This window comes from Fomitiporia mediterranea (assembly GCF_000271605.1).
Source record: "Fomitiporia mediterranea MF3/22 unplaced genomic scaffold FOMMEscaffold_5, whole genome shotgun sequence".
Lineage (NCBI taxonomy): Eukaryota > Fungi > Basidiomycota > Agaricomycetes > Hymenochaetales > Hymenochaetaceae > Fomitiporia > Fomitiporia mediterranea.
Window position 1 is genome coordinate 3,512,192 of NW_006760390.1, and position 17,619 is coordinate 3,529,810.

At 47.8% G+C, this 17,619-nt stretch overlaps 5 protein-coding genes across 5 annotated transcripts; 1 reads left to right on the top strand and 4 right to left on the bottom strand.

Moving 5' to 3' along the window:
• Nucleotides 1–922: 922 nt before the first annotated feature.
• FOMMEDRAFT_146449 (uncharacterized protein) lies at nt 923–10,028 on the bottom strand (the record flags this gene model as incomplete). Its single annotated transcript, XM_007266107.1, has 20 exons — nt 923–2,142; nt 2,424–2,800; nt 2,894–2,921; nt 3,521–5,831; nt 5,900–5,988; nt 6,171–6,236; nt 6,343–6,689; nt 7,017–7,075; nt 7,309–7,407; nt 7,639–7,848; nt 7,908–7,920; nt 8,282–8,411; nt 8,468–8,541; nt 8,655–8,772; nt 8,892–8,910; nt 9,042–9,126; nt 9,314–9,343; nt 9,480–9,541; nt 9,782–9,814; nt 9,874–10,028. The coding sequence occupies 20 exons, from the start codon at nt 10,026–10,028 to the stop codon at nt 1,249–1,251; spliced, it is 5,199 nt and encodes a 1,732-aa protein (XP_007266169.1). The 3' UTR covers nt 923–1,248.
• A 1,399-nt stretch (nt 10,029–11,427) lies between these two features.
• On the bottom strand, nt 11,428–12,544 carry FOMMEDRAFT_122426 (uncharacterized protein; the record flags this gene model as incomplete). The annotated part of the gene is made up of 4 exons (XM_007266108.1): nt 11,428–11,976; nt 12,034–12,143; nt 12,206–12,300; nt 12,354–12,544. 4 exons carry the CDS (start codon nt 12,542–12,544, stop codon nt 11,560–11,562), a joined length of 813 nt encoding a protein of 270 aa, XP_007266170.1. The 3' UTR covers nt 11,428–11,559.
• Nucleotides 12,545–13,128: 584 nt separating this feature from the next.
• FOMMEDRAFT_133812 (P-loop containing nucleoside triphosphate hydrolase protein) lies at nt 13,129–13,990 on the top strand (the record flags this gene model as incomplete). The annotated part of the gene is made up of 3 exons (XM_007266109.1): nt 13,129–13,181; nt 13,239–13,825; nt 13,890–13,990. The coding sequence occupies 3 exons, from the start codon at nt 13,129–13,131 to the stop codon at nt 13,988–13,990; spliced, it is 741 nt and encodes a 246-aa protein (XP_007266171.1).
• A 141-nt stretch (nt 13,991–14,131) lies between these two features.
• FOMMEDRAFT_83444 (uncharacterized protein) lies at nt 14,132–15,110 on the bottom strand (the record flags this gene model as incomplete). The annotated part of the gene is made up of 4 exons (XM_007266110.1): nt 14,132–14,539; nt 14,595–14,704; nt 14,769–14,863; nt 14,920–15,110. 4 exons carry the CDS (start codon nt 15,108–15,110, stop codon nt 14,132–14,134), a joined length of 804 nt encoding a protein of 267 aa, XP_007266172.1.
• A 939-nt stretch (nt 15,111–16,049) lies between these two features.
• On the bottom strand, nt 16,050–17,578 carry FOMMEDRAFT_167733 (uncharacterized protein; the record flags this gene model as incomplete). Its single annotated transcript, XM_007266111.1, has 5 exons — nt 16,050–16,843; nt 16,914–17,096; nt 17,157–17,199; nt 17,260–17,479; nt 17,541–17,578. The coding sequence occupies 5 exons, from the start codon at nt 17,576–17,578 to the stop codon at nt 16,050–16,052; spliced, it is 1,278 nt and encodes a 425-aa protein (XP_007266173.1).
• Nucleotides 17,579–17,619: the final 41 nt, after the last annotated feature.

Sequence of the window (17,619 nt, forward strand, 5' to 3'; positions counted from 1 at the left end):
GTATCTTACTCAAATTTTGCTCATTTTACTTTATGTTTTCTGGAATATGAAAGACACTTTAAAAGTATAATTTTTACAACTTAGATCATGTAATTTGGTTAAGTATTAGTTGAGTTATGATAGATTTTGTATTTGAGTGTACTTAGTGTGACGAAAATCACAAATTGCGCGTGTGACAATATTTATGAAAACGACAGTAATCATAGTATTCATACTACATTAATATTCCTTTTCTATCCTTCTATATCATTAAATAACACTTTTTTTAGTGTTGTCTTATCTTTGACACTAGATATATACACTAGACCTCTTCAGCACAAAAAGGACCGACATGTTGGTGCCTGAATACAATATTATGTGATGCAGGTCTTCAACCTTGGTATACTCTGGGGAGGCCTGCTGCTTCAAGGGACCAAACTTAACGGACACAACAGTATGTAGTACATATACATTACATTATAGAACTGAAGATACGATGTATATGCAGTAACAAACAGATTACGTCGAGCAAACTTGGAGCAAGAGGATTCAGGAACTCAGCTCCAGCTGGGTGTTCTTATAAATTCAATCCCGAATTAGTGCACAATCCAACGTCTCAAAAACAATAAGGGCTGAAGGAGCATGGAAAATTTCACATGCTGCCGATATCATCAACAATCGTCACTTCTGGGACTCCTCCACTTTCGGGATAAATAAAACGAGGTCTGGATAAGATCCAAGACCCAAGATTTAGGTGCGAACGTGCGACTTAAGTTGCGACAATATGACTCAGTCCTCCGGAAAAACTTGGAAACTGGGCTGGAAGAATTCGGCAGTTCAGCCCGGGCCTTGTATATATGGAAGTCCTATCTATTCATCCAAGCTCAGATCAATCGTTTCTTCTCTTCTAATCGACTTTCCGTGCATAGACGCGGATAGAGAGATTCGCCTCAGCCAGACCTGAGACTGTTTCCATGCCCAAATTATGTACTACATAGATATATATGCTAAGGTAAAGACGTGCTACGATACGGCAGACATGTGTATGTAGGTGTAGATCGGTGAATCGAGTAACCAAGAAGAAATGTGGAGCGATATTGGAGTCGGAGAAGGCAAGAGAAGTAAGGACATTCCCAGATGCCCTAGTGCCCATTTCAGCCAACACGATAAATACCCTATCCTATCCCATCCGAAGCCTAATCCTATCACCTCCACCGCGGAAAAACACAAGAAGGTGCCGTCGCTTATTATTAACACAGATCACTATCCTCATCCAGCGGCAGCCAAATTATACTCAAACATAAAGCTTAGTCCGCCACCCAAGTTCCCTCCATACCGTCCCGAACCGGCTCCCGAACCAGAAGCACCGCTACCATAAGAAGGTTTCGTATAGTTCGTCAAGTCTGACCCGACGACGGCAGGTCCAGGTAAACGTCCCGTCCAACCACACGGATGGTATGGTGCGTATTCAAAATTATGTAGACGTTCTGCGCGGCTGCGCTGTGCCACGTTTCCACCTGAAGACGAAGAGGACTCGCCACCTGCTTCGCCGCTAGCAGGATCGACATTCTCGTCCGGGATAGTTGCGTATGAGTCACGTTCTTCGTAAGTACCCGTTGCTGCGTCGTACCCGGGCGACACGGGAGGAAGCGGTGTCGATGTACGATGACGGACCGGAGACAACGAGAATGTCCGCAGTGATGGGGGTACCCAGCGACTCGGCGAAGGAGCACGGCGACGACGTTTCGGACGACGCTCGCCTTCTGTATTACCAGTGCTGGAACTAGCAGTCGCAACGGCGACTTCACCCGAATCTTGCCCATTGCCACCAAAGGCTGGGCGGAGAGGATATGATGATTGTTGTGATGTGGAGGCACCGGAATCTGGAGGGATTGAACCATGCATTTCTTGCACACTGAGTGGAGTTTCGACAGTGGACCGTCTGCGTCTACGGCCTCTAGTCGTGTGGGCCGAAGTCTCCGATGTAGTAGGTGTGACTGGTGCAGGTGGCGATTGTTCATCATCGCGTACCTCACGTCCATCCCGTTCGCGCTCAGAACGGCGTACATCAGGGTTCGTCTGTTCGCGTGCCATATTGTCGCCTTCCTCGAGGGTTGCTAAAGTACTCGCAGAAGTAGCAGGTTCTGAAGAGGTGGACGCGGCCTGGAGAGCGCTGCGATTAACGGGGCGAGTGATACAACGACGAGTGTGTCTGTTTAGGTTGGATGCAACACCAAAGCGACGACCGCAGATGTTACAGACAAAGGCTGGTTAAGAGGGAAGGGTATTAGCATACAGCGGTGAGCAAAGTCGACCCGAGCAAGTTTTTCAGAATGATGTCCGCCAGCGGGAGTGGGGATAAACCAGGACACCGCAGACATATGAGTTTATATTAGCCAAATGCCCAGCGATCCATCCAGCCGTTCATCCGTCCATCCACCCACGCAGTCGGCATTCAGCATCAAAGGAATCCCGATTGCAACGGCAACAATGGATAAGTTATGTGGATTGCAAGCGCATACATCGTGCAATTGAGCATCAGGCAGGGGAGGGAAGGAGCACGTAAAATGCCGAAGGCGCATTCCGTTGTTCATATGATTGGTGCAGATGCGATTCATTCCGGATGCGGAGTCGCCAGGGCGAGACATCGGAGAGACGGCGTGGGCACGGACGGGCCAGTTTTGGAAAATAAGCATGTCGGAAATGAAATGCACGAAGATCAAAAACGGAGCGTCAGTGTTTGTGATACTCGGGACTTCTTTGGGCGATCCACGAAGGCGGCGCCACAGAACGACACCCCCGCCAAGCAACGGCCCGGAGGCTGTTTAGCGGACGAATGCCAGTGGATGTAGTAGGGCGCAAAAGGAGGGGAACAAAGGACAAGAACATAACAAAGACGGAATGGTACACTGACCTTTTTCGCCCGTGTGTACCAGGAGGTGCTGGAGAGCACAAGGTGGCGGCGGCGTTTATGAAGATAAATCACAGAATGATTTATCCGTCCCAGGCAAATGTGCATTTGATTGGGTCGGAACATATTGCACCAGTGAAAGCGAGTAGGCATGGCAGAGCAAGATAACGCGATTGTTAGTAATTCTATCCTCACTCCGTAATTGAAATGCCAGAGAAAAAAAGTCAAGTGGGTATAAGTGGGTATATTGACACCAGTGAAGAAGGCGACATGGTTGTGCAGATCCCCACATTAGTGCAACGACAAACGGGAGAGTGCATATTGTCTGCGCCAGCGATTCAAATATTCGGCTAATGCCGATAGTGGGGACGGCAGGTGTGCAAAGAAGCAAGACATGCGCAGGGGCGCAACAGCATGTGGGATGTAACAATTCGCGATATGCACAGAAAAGGACAGTGAACTGTGTTCGCTCGTTTGTTGGAGACTTCGTTTTGTGAGCCGGAAAAACTCGCAAGGATTCGCGGAATGATTCAAACGGATAATAACAAGGAACGGAACGTGCGCTCTTTGAACTCTCCAACTCCGAACGAGCAAGAAGAAATACGGCTGCTTTAAAGGAAAGCAACTCACCTTGCGTAGGGTACTTGGCCTATCGAAGCTTTTGTGGCACATCCAGCATGCGTGATTCCGCTTCCGCGTACTCTGACCGCTGCTGCTTGCCGGTGCAGGGGCGGAGGTAGACGTAGACGCCGATGCAGGGGCAGGGCCTCCTGACGGAGGGGAAGCGAGCGGGTACTCGTAAGGTTCTGCCGAGGTGATAGAGACAGGAACAAACGGCTGCGCTCTTGAATGTGCTGCCAACGACGAAGGCCCTGGCTCGGGCTCAGAACCGATACCAAACGCACCAGAATATGAGCTGGTATTTGTACTAATGGCACGATAGTTCGCTGTCCCAGGGCCGGATAGGCCGGATGTCATCCCGCTCGAGCTCGAGCTGGAACTAGCCCTGGCTTCAGCTCCAGTCATATTAGTCGATGCCTGTCCTATTGGATCACTGTCCTGGAGTGAAATCTGAAGCGGAACAGGCTCAGCGTGTCGTCTCTCATGCTCGGGAGCAGTATCGGAATGTGCTAAACGAGAAGAAGACGGTGACTGCGCCTGCGGTCCGTACGGAGGCGATAGATTCGAATAGCGTCGCACAGATCCTGTTGATGACAATGGCACACTCGTCCTTGCAACTGCAACCGACGATTGAGGGCGGCCAGCAACAAATCTTGGATGAGATGTCTCCGATTCTGCAGCAATCCCAGATGCTCCAGACGGGGATATAGGGGACAGCGCTCCATAGGGAAGGAGGGTGAACGGAGTCGCAGGTTCAGGAACGCGAGAAGCTGCCGCCGCCGCTGCAGGAGTGGCAGACGTGGGAGTGGTGGTGGACGTGATGCTCGAGCCAGAAGCCGCGAACGACGCCAGATGCAGCGAAGACGACGATGCCGGCGCAAATCGCGTTAGGCTAGGACCCGACGCCGCAGCGGTCGACAGAACCTTGTCCATAAACGAGACCGTTGCAGATGGGTGCGGTGCGCTTTTGTGTAATTCCGCCGTCGCGGGAGGTATAGGCGCCCACGATGATGACGTTGCGCCGCCTGTACTTTCCGACGCTTGCGAATGCGTCGGTGATGCTCCCGGGAGGGACAGCGACGCATGTGTGAACGGGTGGGATATGCTAGTAGTGTCCGTATTATTTTCTACTGAAGCCGTTGGTGACACTTCTGTTGCTGAGACAGTCTGAGCGTTTGTCTCAAAAACACGATACGCGTCAGACGCTGCATACCATCCTGTTGACGACGATGACGACGAAGACGCGAACGCTGAGTCTCGCTGGGAGCTCGCCTGAGCGGCGGCGGCGGCGGGATGTGTGAGTGTGTATGAAGCCAGACTCGGAGGGCGGAACACGGACGGTTCGGACGCGGCACCAGATGCGGAAGCAGAACCGGGGACGAACGCGTCTGGATGATAGTACTCCACGTGACTCTGGTCCGGCGGAGAGTCACGGCCCGGAGCGAAACCGGCAGGATTGCTAAAGCCAGAAGCCGGAGCCGGGACATAGCCAGAACCAGAGTACTCTGAGTAGGACGGCGATCGCAGGGCCACTTCTGGTTCCGTCGTCGCTGTGCTATTAGTGTCAATGGGAGTCTCGGCGATCCGCATTCTCCAATATGACTGCGATTGCGCAAATGAAGTCGAACGCGCCTGCGCATGAGAATGCGATTGGTACGCCTCGTCTGCGCGTGTCTGCGGATGCATCTGCGACAGCCTGCGTCCTTGTCGATCGTCCATAAAGCGGCTCCCGGAAACATGCGGGGCTGAAACTGTGTTTGCGCTCGTGGTCGTGCCCGAGCTGGAAGTTACATCGGTATTAATATTAATATTCCCAATTGCATTCGCGTTCGCATTTGCAGTAGCATTCACAATCAGTGTCTCCCTCCGTGCCGAGCCCGGCGCCGTCCGTTCAGGAAGGTAAAGTGTGCTGGCTGCATAGCGATATGCATCCGAGGAGGCAAGTCCCAAGCCGCTCCCGGTTGCCGAAGCCGTGCTCGTCACAGTCTGCGCGGACGACATCAACGAGGGCGTGGGTGTGGGCGTCTGCCTCGAAAAACTTGTTCGGGCCCTTGTCCGACTCCGCGGGGGTGTCTGTCTGTGTGCTGTTGTCGGAATTGATGGTCCTGACGCTGGCTCGCCAGCTGCCGGTTTTGCAAGTGCTGATCGGGTCGGGCTGACACCCGCTGAGTCTCTGCCTCCTGAACTTGCGCCTGAGGATCCCTGACTCCGCGACGTCGACGGGCGGGTCTTGCCCGCCGATGTGGTAATGGACTTGAGCGACTTGGACTCGGACGGGGTCATGCACTGTGCCGCGTTAGCGGCCGGGTGATGCTGTCCGCTGTCAGCTCGCAGTCGAGTTGCAACAATGGGAAGAGACTGCAGGCACTTGCACTGCTGGCTACTTACAGGGAGACAAGGATACTGACGCCTGCCCCCAGTGTGGAGGGTATCCGGTCGTCAAAAAGGCGTTCCAACCCAATGGGATCGCGTGCAAGCTATATATGTCTCCTACCTTCCCTTGCCGTGTGCGCACAAAGAATGTATATTCTTAATTCTCAATGCATCATCATCATCATGCATTTTGGTTTTGGATTCGGAAAATTGATGGGAAGTGAAACTCTCTGGCGCGTGGACAGGTCGGACGCATCCAAGCGGCCCACTCTCTCATTCGACTTACGACACCACAATCGATCCATCCCATCCCTTCGATATCAACCACGATCCAGAAGAACGTCTCTGCGGACTTTATCAGGTGCCACAAAACCTAATCCTCTCTTCCTCCCTCCGACCCTTCTAACCCAGAATCTGTTCTAGGTTATTGGTTTTCATGGAAAATAGAATGCGATAACGGTATGCCTCTGCCTTTGTTGCGGCGCGGCACAGCCCAACTTCTGTATCTGAGCCTGTTTCAGATCATCTGCCTTCGTGACCGACAGCCCCGAAGAGAACGCTCTTAAGGAACAGAACACTGGCCAGCCAAGGACCAGTCGAGTCAGCGCGCATCGGCGCAATCCAAATTGCAAAATGACAATTGAATTGCTGAGCTGGCTTTCATCCGGAAAACATGACAACTGGGCGAATTTAGCGCATATAAGCAATGGAACATCAAGCAGCGGGATCAGATCGACGTTCTGTCCGACGAGGAAGCAAGTCGAACGCGATGGAAGTTTCTTGCTCCCAATCGTCAACCCTCCAACTAAGTAAAGCACTGCCCGTCGTAGTGGAAAAACCGACGACCCGGCAGTAAAAAGCAAGCTTTCCTACATGGGTGTGGTCTTCGCGACTTCGAGTTCATATGCCTCGCCGGGTCTCCTTCTGTTCTACCATCATCCCGCTTGAATACAGACGCCACCGCCACGTTTCGGCCAGGTGCTCACTGACCGGTCAATTCAAACAATCTTGGCATTTGTGAACCAGAACAAGGAGGCATCACTGTGCTCATACAGCGACTGATATCTGGATCAAGCTACTGAATTTCGAACTCAGGCAAGACCGCTCACGTACACGTACAATCAGGACTCACCTACCGAGGCACAGACATCCATTTTGCAATCAATATTGCCGCCGTCGAAATCTGAACCCCTGAACGTTAGGTAAACGCTCATGATATGAGACACTGTGGCGGCGCTTCTTTCATTTTATCTGAGCTTGTTTTTCTTCTTCATGTGCTGGGTGACTACTGGCTTGAGTTATTTATTACTGAACACTCTGGATGCTGTTGTTCCGTCCACTCCATCAACAACGTGACTCAAAGCACAACAGCAAAACAAACACGTGTACAGACGGCACAAGACGGCTCCTCAACGCGCACTTACCCAGTATTCATCGATACTCGTGTGCATTCATACGCGGACATGTACCCACTCCTCCTTATAATATATTGACCTCGTTTCCGCTGTTCTCTAAGATCGCACCTAGGGCCTTCCCGAACATTGGACTGAATTCAAGACCTCATATATGCGTGTACTTCTTCCAGAGTCCGCTGTGGTCGGACAATCAATCGATATCGACGATGGATTTCGATGAATAGCAACCGGGTAGCTTATTTCAGGCGAAATAAACGGTATGTCAATAGCAGACAAATTGCAATTTTCCTAAACCTATAAACATGAATACAGACACTGCAATCGTCTAAAACTGCTTACCCCATAGCAAAAGTCGGAATCAAAAGTGTGCAGCAGAAGTGATATACTCCGCGGCATCCGGGCAGGAAAACATTGCACAGAATCGGAGGAAGTGTACTGTCCTTTGACTCCGAAACGTCTTTGGCCTTGGAATGCGGGTGTACGAAATGGATGGCCGCGAAGTGAAGGAAAACCCCGGCGAAGAGTCTATCTTTGCCATATCCTAGCAGACTAGAATGTTCAGGTTGCAGAAGTCATGTTGATCATTCAAGCGCGGTAGCTATACTCACGCATGAGCTAACACTTGAGTGCGTGAAGTATACAATCCATTCAAAGCATACAGCGCAGATCACTACGACGCCGGACTCGGATAGCAATGCGTAATGTCCTCGTGTCATTTTCTCCGTTCGATACACAATTCAGTTTGTTGCATCGTGTTAAAGGAATGTCGAGGTGTAGGAATGTTCGTTGGCATAAAAGGTATAAATTCATGTCATGCGTTCAGCACAACCACATCCTGAGAGAAGTCTCATGCATATTATCTTCAACATGTTTTGTTTAGTCACTATGCTGGCGAAATGGACACTGGTGGAGATTGTGAGCAGATCCGATGCTATTGCAGGGACGTCAATTGTACTCTAGCAATGAGTAACAGACCACTCACTTTCCGATTCTCCTGCCGCTTGGCGTTTCATTTCCGTACAGTAACTCCGAATTCTTCCGCTCAGCTTTACAATGCAGGTCCTCATGATAGCGCCGGTAGCATCGCGTGGTCTGAGTAATTCCATTTCCAACTATATGCATGGTACCGATTGAGACATCGATCATCCAAGATAGACAGATTAGACACCTCAGTGAGAAACCACAGCCCCAGAAGGTGCAGTTGAGAAGATGCGAAGCTAGCCCAAGGCGCGAAGCTGAACCCTAGATGAGAACCCAGAAGCGCTCAGAGACGACTGCGATAGAAACGAAGAAGGGCAAGAGAGAGAGAGATGGCGATGGTAATGAAGACCGGGTCCCGCTTGAGGCTCAGATACCGGTGCCTAGTGTGCAGAGCTTCCACGCCAGTACTTGTATGCATATAATAATGTGAGGTGCGAAGGGCAACCGTGCCTTCGTCTCGTCTTCATCACGCATGCGGGAAGGCGTCTGGTGCTATCTGTAAATCGGGACGCAATTTTTAAAACTCCGCGAAATTGGTAATCGTCAGTCTCTTTCGTTGGTTGACAATGAACTCCTCAGTCCAAGCGTTTCGAAAGTTTTCAATAACGCACTACAGTAAAACCAAACATTCTACCGAGGAATCGCATTTATAGTTCCAGAAAGCATTACTATGAAAGGCTAAAGTGTCTCGAAGAACTGTGTAACTTCAGCCGCGAATGGTGCGAGAGAGTTCAAGATAAATACACCTGTGCTATACTTACAAGCGTACTTCCTTCTGCTCCTCGGTGCTCGGCCGCAGCAAGTCATCTAAACCTAATGCTTCCCACGCGAGCTCCAGCAGCTGTACTTCATAGTATTAGTAGGTTCCGGAGCAATGTGCTTAAGCTCTCGACCACTGAATTGGCAACCGGCTCTGAAGTAATCGACAATTAGATGTGTCAGTGTCAATTACCCAAGATATACCCTGTTATCTTGACAAAATCTACTCAACTGTCTGAACTTAGTCTTTTCAGTGCAAAACTTGTTGGCTTACCCGCAATGAATCCGGCGTCTGGTGAAATTACTAATTGGTGTAAGATCTAGAACTTTTATATGCAAGAACCTTGAACTAGGAAGACGGTCCAAGTGTCGCCGATGCTAAAAAGGACATGGAACATGCTGTCCAGTGTAAAGGCTCGGCTAAACTACATGGGACGAACCAAAGCCATAATCAATCCCTGAAGGGCACTTAGCGGTCTCCTGAGGTGTCTCGCTCTCTATTCTGGACTACTGTAATCACGACTAGGAACAATTTCTCTAGATGGCAAGGGCTTTACCTAGAAAAGTTGGTGACCAGAGCTCCGAGAGGACGTGGTGTATGCGTGTTTCTTGAACATCCGTACTTTAGCCTGAACATCATGATGCTCAACTATGTCTCTTAGTCCTTTCTTTCACCCGGAATGAGTTCTGCCTCAAAGTATCGTATTGAAAACCTGCGGTACTTTACGGGGAAATAGCCTACCTCTTCTTGTGCCCATGAACTGCCGGGTCAGCACTGTCACAATATCATTAATGGGCACGAAACTGGCACGAAGTGGCGTTGCAGAACTTTACATGCGCAAAACCGACAGCAACTTCTCGTTAGCTTCCCGACTTCTGTACCGGAGCTTGCTAAGTTTAATTCTTGCATAGCCATTTACCGCCCAATGAATGATTCTCATGAATATTGGAGGCTGGAACGAGAAGATGATGTATTTAACTGTGTGCATTCCTCACTGATATAATCAAATTTCTGTCTAACAATATTTCAGAACGAGCTATCCAAACCAGATGGTCCCAAGCATGCTACAGTTGCTTTGAATTTTTATGTGGAGGATACTTATCCTAACTACATTCAGTTAGCACGGAATCACAAGACACAATGAATAGCAAATAGTATTGTGGCGTTCCTCCCAATGGACGCCACTTTGTAATGACTCAATGTGAATGTATCCAGTCAAGTGCAAGGCAACGAGCAATTTACAATTTAGGTTTGACACCTGGTAGAAGCACCACCAAAAAGTTTCTTTGCTCTGCGGTTGGTGAAGTAGGAAAAGTTTGTTGTCCACGTTTCTGCTAGCCAGTATTAATATTGGTACTCGCGGGAGAACGTCACGGTATCCCTCGTAGACCTAGGATCCGAACGAGAACTTGAGAGAAGCAGAAGGCAAGAATGAAGAAGACGAAGAAGCGAGAAGGACGATGATCATCCACAACTGTTTTGAAAAGTCACCCACATACATCACTGCTGACGGCTGTTATATGCACTGTGATTAAAATAGGTTCTTTGACTACACAAATTTGTTTTATAGCCATTGCACTTTGCTCCGAAGGTAAGACAAGTGGAATGAGACGGAGTATCGTGCGTCTTTAGAATATGCAGATGAAACTATTTTATAAGTCAGGCTTAGGCAACCTTTTAGAGATGACAACAGTTGCCAAGCACAACAGAAAATCTTCATATGAAGGATTTGCTGCTCACTAACGTATACACTAAATTAATCTCGTATTCTAAAGAAGACAAGCTCCTAGAGTAACGAGGATTATAAGGGGAAATAATATTAATGATTATGTCTGATTGCCAAATACAATTGGCACCCCAGAGCCCAGCTTGTAGAGTATTGGTTCAGTACACAGAATTTTCTATGGAGATCGTCATCTTGACTATATGCAAACTTGCCTCCAAGCTTGCATGGCACATTGTCGCTGGATGAAAAGGGTGCATCTTACAGGATTTATAACTACCATGAATGATGTCAATTCTTCTCCGCTTGAGAATCGACAGCTCTTCTTGGTTGCTTGGTGTATCTTATATCTCTATGAGTGGTAAATTCACAGTGGTCAGGCCTTAGTTTCCAGAAACACTATAGAGAAATTTCGTGTTGCAAATGGCATTTGAGAAGTAACTTGGTGGGCTGAAAACAATGATACACAAAGTCAGCAAAGATATAGTCCAGTTTCAGATTGTATTTTATACAATCATACTTTCCTTGGCTGTATATAGTAGTAGGTTGTTTTTGTTGAGATATGCTTGAACCTATGCAAAGAATATCAAGCCCAGATGATCCAATATTTTTGTTGACACAGTAGTGCACAAGCGAGTATCTCAGGACCAGGATGACATAGAGGTTAACATAGTAGTATTTATTTTTGCATGACGATCACGTCAGGTCAAAATGACAGAAGAAACCGTTCCTAGTATACATAACATAACCGTCACTGTACACGTTACATAGGTCATCTGAAGGCTTCTGAAGCTAATTAGACAATCAAGCCAGACATCTTCACGCTTAGGAGTGCGGTAAAGACACCCATAGTGAATGCACCAACAAGTTTCGTACTCATCGCACTCATCTCAGCAGAATGCAATTTGCTACCTCCCAAGTCTATTTCGGCCTTCTTATTCTGGTTCATTGCGGCCTTCTCCTTACTACGTGCAAGTTCCTCTGCTTTGTCCCACTTATTTGTTGGCATATCGGGTGCGTCGAGTGCACACGTAACTCCTGGAAGGCCATCAATGCTCTTTGTATTGTGGGTTGCCCAGTACTCCCGTAGACCCTTATCCGTTCGTGGTTCCAGAGTTGTTGGGTCACCCCTCGCCTCGACCTTTTGATAATATTCCATAAGCAAGGTGCGCTCTCCTCGAAAGTCGTAATATGGGACGGAGTATCCACAGGACTGACATAACACGATTTGAGCCCGACAAACTCCGCGGAGCAGGTGATGTTCACTTACTGATCCTACTTTATGGACATCGACGGTAATTGCAGATCTCGAACCCGGTTTGCGCTTGTCCTTCGGTATTAGTCCGTTATACTCTGGGGATCCATATTCGTATATTTGACCTATGCGCCGAGGTAAAGCCAAATTGTATCAAATGCGAAATACAATGGAGGTAAAATCATACCTGTCCCGAACAGCCTTACAATACGAGGTGGACCATCAAAAGCGCAAAACATGATCGTAATGCGTTTATTTTCGCGAATATGCGCGATAGTTTCACTTCCTAATCAAACAGCCAATTAGACCAATGGCCATAACTATATTATAACAACTTACCACTTCCAGTAATATCTTCATACCAGACCTTGTTTGGCCCAACAACATGGAAGCAGTCAAAGGCTCCTTTCGGAGATAAATTGACATGTCCGTCGGGAGAAAGCGGCGCTGTCGCGACCCAGAATAGGTGCTGCTTCTGAATCCATTCGAGCAGGTTCTGTGGACAAGAGTCATAAAACTGACCCATGCTATCTGTTTCTCACTGCCTTTGGTGATAGTGGGAGGAAGAAGGACTGGGGGAAATAGAAGACGAGCCAGAGGTATCTGAGAAAGTCAATGGTCATGCGGAACATGGGACGGAACGAGACTCCCGATGATCCAAGTGGCTGGGACAATCTAATCTTATCGTACCTTTGCGTAGTATTGCTGATCATGTGTTCAGTTTGCTGCTTGCTACTATCCAGACCGTCACTGTCATCATGAAATTGCACTGATAGTATTGGAGAAGGAGTCGTTAGGAAGGTGAGATTTACAATATGGGTACTGTATCATTCTTGTTGATCTATTAAGTAATTCTAGAAAACACATTTATATTCTTCGAAATCAGCAATTTCAGTGTATTATATATACATATATATATGTTTGTAAGTTAATAAAACCATCTGGATAATTTTTTGGCGACCAGGAGCATGAGTAGGTAATAATTATCAACGCTTATGCCCAGTCACTGAATTGAAGCTGCAGCCTCGAGTCAATACTATTACTACTTACCATACGTAACACTTGCCATCTTTGGTAGCAAGCAGATTATCAGCTTAATCCTCGATCACTATGGACAACCTCGCTGCCGAGCTTGCAGAATACCTCGTAGCTAGATTAAAAGAGTGAGCTTCACATTTTCCAACTGCCATATAGTAATCTCAATTCTTTATCCGATTGAGAATCGATGATTATTCTCGGTTACTTGTCGGTATCTCTGGTATTCCCGCAAGTGGAAAATCTACATTGGCCAAGCTGGTTGTTGCCAAGTGCAATCTTCTGTTTAACAAACCAGACTCGCAGGGCTCGCATACACCACCTGCGATTTTGATAGGGCTTGATGGCTGGCATCTTACTCGCGCACAACTGGATGCGTTCCCCGATCCAAAGCTCGCACATGACCGACGTGGTGCACATTGGACTTTCGACGGTGAAGCATATGCAAAGTTCGTCGCTGCAATACGTGTGCCCATACAATCTGGCTCTGAACGTGCCATCACTGCGCCGACGTTCGACCACGCTGTAAAGGACCCAGAGCCCGATGCAGTGATGGTCCTCCCTGATCATCGCCTTATAGTCATCGAAGGACTGTACGCCTTCCTTTCCATTGATCCATGGAGAGTCGCTGGGGAGATGTTAGACGAACGATGGTTCATTACAATCAATATTGACGAGGCAACGAAGAGACTGGTGAAAAGACATGTGATAACGGGCGTTGCAAAAGACATGGAAGAAGCGATTTGGAGGGCTGAAAACAATGATATGCCGAGTAAGTAGTGATAAACTCTGGTATTTAGTCTTTACTTATCTTTTTGAACTTTTCTCGCTTGTAGATGGGCTGCTTATCATAGAGAACATGCTTGAACCTACGCGACGAATACCAAGCCCAGATGATCCAACATTTGTTGATGCAATAGAGCATGAGCCAGAATAACGTGTACTTGAGTGGTGTATCATTGTTCATAGCAATATTATACAAATGGGACATTAGGAACAAAAGAACCCTCTCTAGTGCAACTTCCGATGACCGATGTCGTATACGCCACAAAGATTTTCTGCAGCTTTCTGAAGCTAATTAGACAATCAATCCAGACATCTTCACGCTCAGTAGTGCGGTAAAGACGCCAATAGTGAATGCAGCCACCAGTTTCGCGCTCATCTCAGCAGAATGCAATTTACTGCCAACCAGATTTACTTCACCCCTCCTATTCCGATTCATCGCCGCCTTCTCTTTGCCCCGCGCAAGCTCCGCTTCCTTACTCCACTTACTCGTTGGCATATCAGATACGTCAAGTGCACACGTAACTCCTGGAAGGCCATCAATGCTCTTTGTATTGTGGGTCGCCCAATACTCCCGCAGACCTTTATCCGCACGGGGATCTGGGGCTGTTGGGTCCCCTTTCATTTCAACCCTTTGTGCATATTCAAAAAGTAAGGTGCGCTCTCCTCGGAAGTCATAGAACGGGATAGAGTATCCACAGGACTGGAATTACAAGGGTTGAGTGGCTAAACTCCTCAAAGCAGATGATGTCACTTACCGATCCTACTTTATGGACATCGACGACAATTACAGACCTCGAACCCGGCTTGCGTGTTTCTTTCGGAATAAATTCGTTATACTCCGGGGATCCATATTCGTACACTTGACCTATGTACCGTGGCAAGGTCGAGGTTTGTCAATTGCGAATCCTAATAATGAAGTATATTCGTACCTGTCCCAAAGAGTCTGACAATGCGAGGCGGACCATCAAAAGCACAAAACATAATTGTAATTCGCTTATTTTCCCGAAGATGGGCGATAGTTTCACTCCCTAATCAAAAGAACCAATTAAAACCAATGGACAAGGCTATGGTTTTGGAAACTTACCACTTCCAGTATAATCTTCATACCAGATCTTATTTGGTCCGACGACATGAAAGCAGTCAAAAGCTCCCTTCGGAGATACGTTGACATGTCCGTCAGGAGAAAGTGGTGCCGTCGCGACCCAGAATAGGTGTTGCTTCTGTATCCATTCGAGCAGGTTCTGTGGACAAGAGTCGTAAAACTGACCCATGGTACGTATTTCTTACTATCCTGAGGGTTGGTGAGGGAAGGAGGACTGGGGGAAAATAGAAGACGAGTGAGCGGTATTTGAGAGCCATGGGATGCGGGTCGATGTTTCCGATGATCCAATCGGTTGGGACAATCTAATCTTATCGTATTCCTCCGCGGTATTGCTGATCCTGTTTGCAATTCGACTGAATACATATTACTATTTTCCAAAATTGTTTGCTGCGATTATACTTTTACGCTGAAAATATTTGAAAATGGGTTACCAGATGAGGACAATTCAATTATTACAAAAGAGCCAAGCAAATTTTGAAGGTCATCAGTACCTGTCCTGCTCTGAAATCAACGGTCTGCCTTCCAGGTTGGCCATCCGTGCCAGTCGGGAGAAGAGTAAGTTGTTTTTGCCCTGACCTAGTTTCTTAGCTCCACAATCTCACGAGATCATGTCTTCTGACTTCGACCGAGAGCAGAGGAAGAAAATAACACTCAATTGCCAAAGAAGTTTTAACAAGTTGTCTTCTCCTAAAACTGGATTAACTTTGATAAAAGAAAGGCCCAGGAGCACTCGACTGTGAAGGACTAATGTCTAGACAACCGACAACCAGGTCTAAAGTCAATAAAAACTGCAATGTTATTTCTGTTGAGTTATCCTTAGTACTCTGCATCACTACTTAACACAGCATCAATAGCACTTTCACTCTTTATCCTTATTCCAAGGGATACTATGCGGGACTTTATTTCTTACAGAAGTCTCTCGCAAGGACCAGATATGTCGTAACATGGTGTCCTTCTAGTGCCTTACTTGTTCGACCCAACCCTGTTTGTTCCGAACGATTACTGAGAATATCCCCTGTACGCAAGGAATTACTCATCACTAACCAATACACGTATTCACGAATGTTAGCCTACATTTCATCCCCCTCACAAGTCCGACACGGATTATTCATCGACCAGTATATACGACTTTTTCGAGATAACGACCCATGCCCTGCCTCCATTGTAATGTTTGCCATGCATCTTCGTGAAGTGCACGGTCGATTTCTACCAATTTCGAACCACCTGTAGCGGACATTGAGTTTTGCAACGGGCGAGCGTCAAAAATCGCACGGCCCATTGAGGGAGGAACGACTTCGTCTCGCGAACTTATTAGGACGAGCATGTTCTGTGCCAGGCGAGGAAGTACTTTCGTATCTTCAAGGGGATCTGCCGAGCATCCCACATCGTTTCTGGGATGCAAGGTTGGCTTGATAGACGAAAGCTCAGGCGTTGCATTATGCATGGCGGTGAGGGCATCCCATTTATCCCAGGCGAGCGGAGCGAGGTATCGATACGGCAGCCAGCGCTGTGGGTATAAAGCGTGGACCATGCCAGGAATCGATGCGAATGGGTTCTCGAGTACAAGCCCTTGAAGCTGACGTATCATTCTCTTCGTTTCGTCGTCCTCCCCGCGACACACTTTTGAATCTGAAGGAGAGTCGAGTGAAGCAAGGAGACACACAGCAATTGCTCCACCAAGCGAGTGTCCGTACATGACAATCGGCGTATCTGGCCATCGATGTGAGGCGAAGTACAGAGCGGCACTGTAGTCCGCTATGAGTCCTTGTTCAGTCGGAGTACGATTCGTTGAGGACCAATAGGATCGTGGTGCCGGTGCTAGGATGATCGGATTTAATTGTGAGGTGGACGAAAGGAGCGACGTGAAGACCGGAATACGATGCAATGGATTTCCGGCGTTTCCTATGCAAGGGGGAAAACAATACACCAGGCATGAGGCTCGGCCAACTATCGCAATGAACGAAGTGTTTACCTTGAAGGTATAATACAACGCAATCGGGCTTTTCTACCTCATATTTGCTCATAACAAGAGTAGAAAGCATTACTCGGCCCGAGGATGATATTTGCGTTTCTTCTAAATTGTATTTTTTCTGAAGCGATGATAAGTTTGGGACGTCTGATAGCTTCTCCTGACGAGTGCCAGGAGGGATATAGCCTAAAGAGATCGATAGTCGAAGTCATTCAATCAAGGGGTTCGGTTTCTCATTGCACGCACCCATGTATATTACTTTCCTTTGGAAGAGTACCATGACCAAGCACTAGCAGAGAGCACTATGAGAATCACGAAGGTCTCGCTACGCCTGTTTGGCATATCCAACCTTGTACGTCCATAGTGCTAAGGGTAGGCCAAGTATTACAGAAAAAAGCAGAGACATAGACGGAGGTTGCGACGTGGGCGTGAGCGAAAGTAGGCTGGTTGTAGCGCATAGCTTTGATGTCAACTTGTAGTTAAAATGTCTAGAATTTGACGTTGCAGAGACGGTTTCCCTTGCAGCTACGGAGCGCCGTGAAACTTTTGGAGTCCGGAATGTAATCCATCTAACAAAGCAGAGTGTTTCTCAGTTAGGATTTACTGCCACATATTGAGGGGTGGTGTTACATGCGTCGCAGTACCATCGAATTCCTAAATAGACCCATGGCGATGAATTTGATCTAAGAAATACAGACCGCAGTAGGTC